The 9,447-nt window shown below is 41.0% G+C and overlaps 1 protein-coding gene across 1 annotated transcript in view; it reads left to right on the top strand.

Annotated features, from left to right (window-relative positions):
• Window positions 1-6,655: 6,655 nt before the first annotated feature.
• Window positions 6,656-9,447, top strand: part of LOC108885528 (Kv channel-interacting protein 1) — a 41,298-nt gene continuing 38,506 nt past the window's right edge. Inside the window, exon 1 of the mRNA XM_051072394.1 lies at window positions 6,656-7,027. Within this exon, the coding sequence (XP_050928351.1) occupies window positions 6,940-7,027 (88 nt within the window). The 5' untranslated portion in view covers window positions 6,656-6,939. The remainder of the gene's footprint in view (window positions 7,028-9,447) is intronic.

Raw genomic sequence — 9,447 nt, 5'->3', positions numbered from 1 at the left:
TTTTAAGCACACTTACTGTATAATGTGCCGACACAACATTGTCCCCGAAAGTCATTTTACTTGATTTTTACACATGAAGCCAAATATGAGAAAAAGACGATTCACTCCAAAGACTCCAAAGCTGTTTCCTTCTCCTCACAGGTCTACGGGAATTCTTTAAACACAGAAGCCAGATGTTATTTTAGTTCAAACATTTGCACACAATCATTAATTTAAAAAAAGAGATTACCACTGATATTTTTTGTAGAGAATATTATAAAAAAAAAATATGCCAATGGAGTTCACAAAATGATACCACATCTTTTTGTATGAGTGACACTTTGTTTTTCATACCTAATCGATGTCATGTTTGCACGCTCATACTGATTTTTGTTTTATACAAAGTTCACGACACACATGTGATGTTCTTTTGCTACTTATGTATGTATGAGTGTTGAGTGACCATGGTGCAGCAAATGTATTTTTCTATCAGTAATTGAAAATATTGATTTCCCATTGATTCCTTACAACTGTACAGAGAATAAATGTTTATATGATATTAACTGTCATTACAGTGTCTGTGTGTGTGTGTGTGTATGTCTGTCTGTCTGTGTGTGTGTGTGTTTGTATGGGTGTGAGTGTGGGGACCTACATCATGTTATGGGGACTTTGGGACTTATGGGGACAAAAAGTATGTCACCATAACGTAAATAATTAAATTTTAAAGTGAAGACATGTTTTAAGTTTAGGGTAAGGGTTAAGGGAAGTAGTAGTAAAGCTTAAGGTTAAAATAAGTTTCCAGGTAATGTAAAAACAAAGTAATGTCCCCTGAAGCCGTGAAGACAAGAATGAGTGTGTGTTTATGTGTTGCTGTAACAGCTCTGGTTTACAAATTTTCATTAAAATCAGCTCAGAGTTGAGAGTTGGCAAAACCCATTGGATTATTAAAAAAAGTACATTTTCACAAAGCAGAAAACAGAGCTTTTCGTCCTTGTGAGGCTGTTTTAGAGATTGTTTTCCCAGGACAGTAACAAAAGATTTCTGTGTAGATAAAGAGTTATGAAACTCCTCTTAGCTTAGCTCCTTTCCCTATGAGTTTTATTTTGACTTAAACACTATCCATAAATGAACACTAGATGGCAGCCATTATTAGAGTGAAAACCCCAGTCAGTTGACTTTGTGAGTAGTACCCTATATGTGTGTGTGTGTGTGTGTGTGTGTAGTTCCATCACAGTATCTGACAGGTGCTTTCACTAGAGATTTAGTAGAGTAGATGATGCTGATGTGCACACAAAGACACGCTCAAATAGCCTTAAACGTCTTAGTGTCTGCTCCCCCATTCAATACAAACCAGGCACAACACCAAAAACTGAAATAAAGAGGAGGAAGAAGCATCAGCAGCAAAAAACAGCTTAATAATCACCTGCTGTGCTCGGCAGCTTTGGGAGCTCCTCTGAGAACGTCACAGCTCCTGCTCAGCAGAAAGTGTACCGGGTGGAGGAGGGAGAAGGTGTGTGTGTGTATGTGTGTATGTTTATGTTCCAGGGTATATGAGTTTAGGAGGAAAGGGTTCAATATACATCTAAACTGTGTGGAAAGACAAATATTTCCACTCCTTTTCCTCTGCTCCTTCCTTCCCCCTGTCTCTGTTTTTCATATCACACTGTGCATGAATATGAAACTGTACTATGAGACGTAAAAGTAGCAAAAATCAGCCCTTATGTATGTATGCCATTTTGCTGAACTTCTGATTTCAGATACTTGCACTTTTCCAATTAATATTACTTTATACTTCCTCTGTTCACAGGGAAATGTTCTCACCGACAATAATTTGACTGCTTTACTTCAGATATTAAGGTTTTACATACAAAACAAAATAATGAGCTTTTAACATATGATGCACTGTTGTAGATTTAACCACCCAACAGTATATAAAATAATAAAATTAGCTCCACCTTGACCAACTTTAACACTACAATTTACTCTACTTACACATTAATGCATCCATAAAATAATACAATAACAAATAGCAACACTCCCACTAGCCATTACACCACATTATTTGCACTTGTAATGGATTTTTATATTGCAGTATTGCTACTTTTACTTTGGCATAGGGAAGTTTAGAGATATTAGCCCTGGTGTATCTACTCTTTGATTCTATTGTATTGATTATCCTCTATATTAATCATATAGTGTTATCTAATTTGTGTGTTTGTTTTTTTATTTCCTTCCCAATAGTCATAAACAAAGATTTGCTCAAAACTTTGTAAGTTTTCCCCACTGGGTTTAGTTGCATCAAAAGTCAAATTACTTCATTCATGCAAAAGGGTTTTTTAAACGCTTTACATCTTTACATGATCATGACACAATGTACCTGTCAGGTTAGACTAAACTTTTAGCTGATCAGCTGTGGTTCTGCACTGCACCAACTAAAGAAGCTTCAATAAAAACTGGAGTGCAGCTGCTTTTATGCAACTTGCCCCCGCAGCTGGACCCACAGGACTCTGATTACACTCTCCAGGGAGACTCACCTTCATTATTAACACACACACACACATACCATCATACATGATGCACGGGCCTCACTGCAGTAGTGTGTGCATAACGTCTTGTTTACATGAGTTAATGACCTCTGTGTTAATTAATTTTCTGTGCTGGATGTTAATGATGCTAAGCTCAGCGCTGACTCTTCCCATGTAGGCCAACATGGGAGTTAGGCACAGAGAGTGATGGAGTAGAGGGACGCGATGGAGGGAAAATACAAGCTCCAGTAAAAAAGAAAGTGTGTGTATGCATGACTTGTCACAGGGGTGTCAATGACAACGACAGCTGAGCTCAAACCCCCTGCAAGAATATTCTGTGTGTGTGTGCGTGTGTGTGTGTATGTGTCTGGTGCATATATGTCACAGAGTTTATCAGCACTGCAGGGGATATCTCCCACTTGCAGGACTGTGTGTGTCTGTGTACATGTGCAGTGATGTCTGTGGTGTCTTCAGGGGGGTTTCCTGGAAAAGGAGCAGAAGATGAGAAAGCGGAGAGGAAGGGCGGTGCGTTGAAGGTTTTAATTTCACCCAGAGGGGACGTTGTCACTCACGTCATCGCCACTGACACCTCGAGCACGCTGGGCTCAAGTCGGGTGGCGGTCTGGAGTCGACTTCCACGCCTCCAGGGCCAAACGCTCGCTGCTCACACCCACAGATAAAGCTCTAAAAGTGGGTTTCTCCCTGCTGCTGTGTCTGGACAGATGGGGTCTCGATGCTGGGAGGTTGTTGTGCTTAGTTGAGCTGTCTTACAGCAGTGTTGTGGTTGTTATACTGTCCCTGCTTAGCATGTGTGTGTGTGTGTCACTGCAGGCATGTGCACAAGTGCTGGAACTTGCATGGATATTGTCGTATTATGCAAACACATTCATACATGCTAAAAAAGTCATCTCATGAAAATTACCAGCTGGAGAGCGGTAATTCCTTCAGTGTGTGTACAGATTTGGCATTTTTCATCCCATCTTTCTCTCCTCATGTGCTGTGAAGCCTCCTCTTTTTTTTCCTCCCCTCACCACCTCTGTGTCTGTTGTTGTGGTGGTATCAGTCCATCTCAGACCCTGTTATATTTAGAGGCAAAGCACTATCAGAGCTTACAGCTGGCTGCCTGTGATTCAGTTCTGACAGATCTACAGCATTCAAAGCAATCTCCTCTCTTTTTGTCTCGCTCATTTTTCTGCCTATCTCAACCCCCCTCCGTCTCCCTTCTTTCTGTAACCCCCCTCACCATCACATCTTCTTCCCTTACCTTCCATCTCTTCTTCTTTTCTTTCATATTATTTTCACCATCGTACTTTAAACCATTCCTTGTCCTTTTTTCTCCCTTTTTGTCTCTTGCATTGTTTGTTTAAACACCTTAATCTCTCTGTTTCTTCCCTGTCTCTTTTGTGCAACCCTCATTTTTCTCCTTTCATCTTTACCATTTTCTCACCCAAGTAGTTTATATCACTGCCCCTTTTTCTCATTTCTTTTAGCCCTTTCTTTTCCACTTTGGCCCCTTTTTCAGTCCAGTTTGAAATGCCTTATTGCTGTTGTGCGTCATGAAACTCTATCTCTCCTTCAGCTCCTCTTGTTTCGTCTCTCCTCCACTCGAGTTGCCTTTCAATTTTCTGCTCATCTTCATCATACACAGTGCCTATCAGGTACTCTCTCTCTCTCTCCTAGCAGGCAGCTTCATCACTTTAAGCAAATTCGTGTTGAAACAAACATCAAACACCGCAGCCTCTAATTTGGGAAGAGACAAGCAATTAGTTGCTATTACATCCTTGGATCTGTGCGCAAAGGCAACCCTAATCTCATTAATCATGAACAATGGGGGCGGTAATAGAGAAGCATGTTTATGGAAATTCCTGCGCGCAGTAATCTCCTTCATGCTTAATAGCCAAAACAGTGGTGGCGCCTCAGAAAACAATCCTCCCCCTTCTTTTTCTCCACTCAATCCGTTTGACTTGCTTTTATTTCCCCCTGCTTCTCCTCTCTCTTTCTGTCTGTCTATCTTATTTTTCTTCCACCCTCTTGGTTTTCCTTATTCCACAAGAAGTGTGAACCACTACACTCAGGGGCCAGGGAAAAGTATTGATCCCAGCCCCTTGCCAAACCTTCCAGCTTTCGTACAGGGACATTGAGTTTTACATACCACCTCGAGCTAACACTTCCTCCTCTTGGCAGACTCCCCAGCTCATTCCCCTTCTCCTCCATCACTTCTCTCTATTTTTTCAGTTTTTTATGCCTTCCATTTGCATTTTTATTGTTTCATTGCTCGCCTCTGTCTGTTCCCCCCATAGTGTCTGTTTATATCTATTTCTTCATTTCTCCTCCCCCTAACTTTGCCTTTATTACTGTTTTTTTTTCTGCTGAATTTTGCATTCTGGCCTTCAGTCCAGTAGCCATATAGGATTCAGGACTAAATATAGCTCAGAAGGACATTATAAGATTATCTCCCTACTTCCTCTCTTTCCTTCCTGCGCTCCTCTTTTCCATCTTTTCTTCTCTCTTTTAGTCTACAGTCATCTCTCTGGAGTTATGTGCCAGTTTCAGATGATAGTGTGATGTAAAGCCCGGTCAGGATGGATCAGGGGCCTGGTAAAGGTCAACAGCATGTGATCCATTGGAGGCTTGGTCAAATACACCTGGATCAGTTGATTGGTGGTTGTGCTTTCTGGCTGGAGGTATATTGATGAGTTAAGATTGGGAATCAATGAAGTAGAGATTCTGGAGCTAGTCAATACATGTATTAAAATCTAGTAGTGAAAAGCATTAAGTAACTAAGTATATTTACTCTAGCATTGTATTTTAGTACAATTTCTGCCCTTGCTCGTGGGAAATTACATTTTTTGCTAACTTATATTTATTCCATTACATTTCAGAGGAGAATACTGTACATTTTACTCCACTACATTTACCTTGCAGCTATACAGTCATAATTAAATAAGATGCACTGTTCAAGATTAAACCTGCAGCTTGACCAGCAACAACATTAAAATACTGCTTACATGCTAATGCAACAGTACTACAAACAAATTAAAGTATACTTTATTTCATTGTTTTATATTTGTAGTTCTGCATGTTTACTTTTGAACTCAGTACTTTTTTCTTGGCACATTTTTCTCACAATTGTGGTATTGCTACTTTTATTCAAGAATTTCCTTTTTTAATGCAGAAATCACATTTAAATTTTGTGTCACAATGTTTAATCTTTTCCCCTGAAAGAAAAAAAACATAAATGACATAAAAACTGTTACAAAAATAATAAAAACACTGATAAACTAAACAGCTTAAAACACTACAAAATAATGAGTAAATGTGAAAAACAAAGAAATATATAGTTAAGAAAAAAGAGAGGAAAAAAGTGGTACAAATGATAATGAAATGATAATGTTTGTAAAATAAAAAAATAAAAAACATTCATCACCTCAAAAGTTATCAAAAAGACTACTGATCATAATGTCAGTAAGGACATGTATCTGTGTTTGAATAGACAGGTAGAATATGTCATATTTCTAATGTTGGTCATCCTGCTTTAAAAAAGAGAGGACTGCTGAATGTGATGTCATAAATAGACACACAGCTCATTTTATCAGCTGGTGAAGAGTCTCTGTGTGTTATAAGAGCGGTGGGAGGGGTTGAAGGAGGAGTGTGTACAGTATGTGCGTGTGTGTGTTTGCCTACAGAGAGAAACAGAAGGAGCTCAGTGTGTTTGCTCTGTATTGTGGGGAGCTGTCCATTGTCCCTGGTGCTGAAAGTGGATTACTGCTTCCCCACTTAAAAGAGGGAGGGATACATTTGATAAGCAGGCAGGAAGAAAAGAGGAAGCAGAGGAGGAGAGAGGAAACCAAGAGGAGTTCATGAGATTGCTTCATTACTGCAATCCCAGAGGCTGAACGCAGATTGAGAGGAAGTTTCTTGGAAACTTGGACTGTAAGCAAACGTCAAACCAGCTGTATGTCTTTCCTGGACACTGAGAGTTTATTTCTTTAACGCACTTCCTCTCTTTCTCTCTCTCTCTTTCTAACTTACTCTGTCTACATGAACATTTCGTTCTCAAGCAGACACTAATTTAGATACATTCAGAGGTGGGATGGAGGAGGAGGAGGAGAAGGAGGAGGAGGAGTGGGGGAGGGAAAGCAAGGGGGGAGAAACAGAGGGAGATCACCGTTTCTTTTTTTTTCTCCTCTCCCTCCAGCTCAGCAGGACGAAAGACGACACAGAAAAGAAGAGCGCACTTCCATCCTCTGCTTCTTCCACTCTGTTGGATTCATACACTTGGCCAGAAGAAGTTGTATTGATTGCCACTTTGCTGTGAGAGAGCTGCTACAGCTGCTGGCAGGGGGGGGGGAGGAGCTGCTGCTGATTCCGGTGCTGGAAACCCCTGTCCTGCTCTGGCCCTGCTCAGCCTGCTGTGTCCCGGGTCACCGTCAGGATGACAGGGTGCGCCAAACGCTGCAAACAGGGACTTATCAAGTTTGCCCTGTCCCTGCATAAACTGGTCACTGGGACTCTCATTAAAGGTAAGTAAATGCTCAAATGCCTTTTTATGAATTCAGTTTTTCTTGCTGCAAACGCAGGAAAATGTGTGTCTCTGTGATGTAAATTCCTGTACGTTAATTCATATAAGTTGCAAGCACTGGAAGTAGTCCTGAGTCTGTCTATCCAGTATGTTTTGAACAATTATGTTGTAGCAGGCAACACCAAATTAACACCTAAGTATCACAAAAGCCTAAGTGTCCAGTTCACCTCATCCTTCATCCTCAGCTTGTACAGTTCTTTTCTTTACTCTCCTCCGTTTGCAGTTGACCTCGTTCTGCTCAGTACGTTCTCCAGAGGGGGGAGTGAAGGAGACAGAGATGAAGGGAGTAAGCAGCTAATAGAGAGGAGAGATAAAGTTGATATAGAGCGGAGTGTGTGTGTGTGTGTGTATGTGTGTGTGTGTGTACTTGTGATGAATGCGAGTAATAAAACGTGTCAGTGTGGCAACGGGGAAGCGCTGTACACACAATGCTGAGAGGAAGGGGAGGGTTTTACTATTGTGATTCATTACTTGTTATTTGGTGTGCATGTGTGCGTATCCATGGTTCGGTGCCTATATGTAAGGGTCCTGTGTCTGTGTGTGCGTGTGCAGTATTAAAGTAGTATTTTTTTTTTCTTCTTTTAAATCTTATTCTGGTGCTTTTATTGTTGAAGCAGGGAAGCGGTGCAGGGAAATACACACAAAGCCATGCTTCAGAAACTGTGTGCAGCACAGCATCTGCCTGGAGGCACACACACACACACACACATACACACACACACACCCACACACACACATTTACAGTATAATACTCTTTCAGCCAATTGACATTTTGTCTGGAAGGATGGGAAACATCAAAGAAGTCAGTCACACACATACAGTAGATGCACAAAGACATACTCAGATGTGAGCACACACACTCACACACAAATGTTTGTGGATGGCACAAGCAATCACCCACAGTGGGTAGAAATGCCCTGAAGGTCTCTCTCTCTCCCTCACACACACACACACACACACACACACACACACACACACACACACACACACAACGTCATGAAGGAGCTGCTGCTAAGGTCTGGTTGCATAACAAATTACTCCTTAGAAGAAAAACTCATACATAGTCAAAGGAGGAAGCAGCAGTAAACATGAACATGAAGTCTCTTGCTGTCACACACATACACAGGAAAAACATGTACGCAGAAAAAATTTTAAAAACACACACGCACAACACACACATCAGTAATACACGACCACCCACACAGACAATAAGGAAATGATGAGCTGCAGGAGCAAGAGATCTGGGTCTGCAGAATGCCAGACACCCAGACACACACACACACACATTTAGAAACACACGTACACACATGCGCACATGCACCCACAGGTCTACATCTGCTCTTTTTCAGAGCTCCGGTGGGAGTGAGAGCTACATCTGCAACAACATCAGATTAGACAACAACCATAAAGGCAAATGGGATAGACGCACACACACACACACACACACACACACACAAGCTCCTTAAAGGGCTATTACAATTTTGGAGTTTTATGGATTGTGTTTACGACCTACTGCTTGTCAGTTTGGGATGTCTGTGTTTTAATTGGGCGTGAAGACAAGCTGCCCCCGTGCCCTTTTGTCCAAATCGAAAAACACTACGGGTGGAAATAACTAATTACATTTCGTTCTGCTGCTGCTCTAATTTAATAGCAAATAGTTTCTTCTGAATGCGGGGGTCCATTTTAAGTGACTTTCAGATACTGTCTGTATCAGAAACTGGATAGTTGTAGTCAGTTATGAAGCCATTTGCTGAGAATGGAAAGGGAGTTTCATCTAATGTAGTTTTTCTTGGTTTTATGTTTTTCTAATGGGGCTTAATGGTGTCTGATATTCGAATATTTAGCTTTTCTAAAGATCAATTTTCTGATGACGGTCTGATAACAAAAATACTGCATTATAAATGTGTCTGTGAATGTGAGGAGAGTGTGCAGGAGCTTGTTGAAGGACTTAAAGTAATCTAGCTTGAACACTGTGGCTGTAAAGAGATACTCCAGTGATTTAATATTGCAGGTCCATTAACTTTGGGGACTTGTGGGCGACAGATTTAAAAAGCAAACGCCAAGATATAATGACTTGTAGCCTACAGTCACACCCCCATAACCCTGGATCCTACACTTCCCATAATGCAACTCATTAGCATCTTTCATAAAACCCCTCCTGAACACCCACGTCTTTCAAGCTCCACACTTCCACAGGCTATGCAGGACTCCTCATGTATGCGCACATGTCTACAAGAGCTTGATCTACATCAAGGGCAAATGGGATAAATTTAAAGGGCTGGAGTTCTCCTATGCAGGACTCCTCATGATCAGTAAATTGATCCTTTTAGTGGAGTTCTCCTTTAAGCCTTTCTTTTTACT

Source organism: Lates calcarifer, linkage group LG8 (genome assembly GCF_001640805.2).
Source record: "Lates calcarifer isolate ASB-BC8 linkage group LG8, TLL_Latcal_v3, whole genome shotgun sequence".
NCBI classification, from domain to species: Eukaryota; Metazoa; Chordata; class Actinopteri; family Centropomidae; genus Lates; species Lates calcarifer.
Note: the sequence above shows the minus strand (reverse complement) of the source record. Positions and strands in the feature narration are given on the sequence as shown.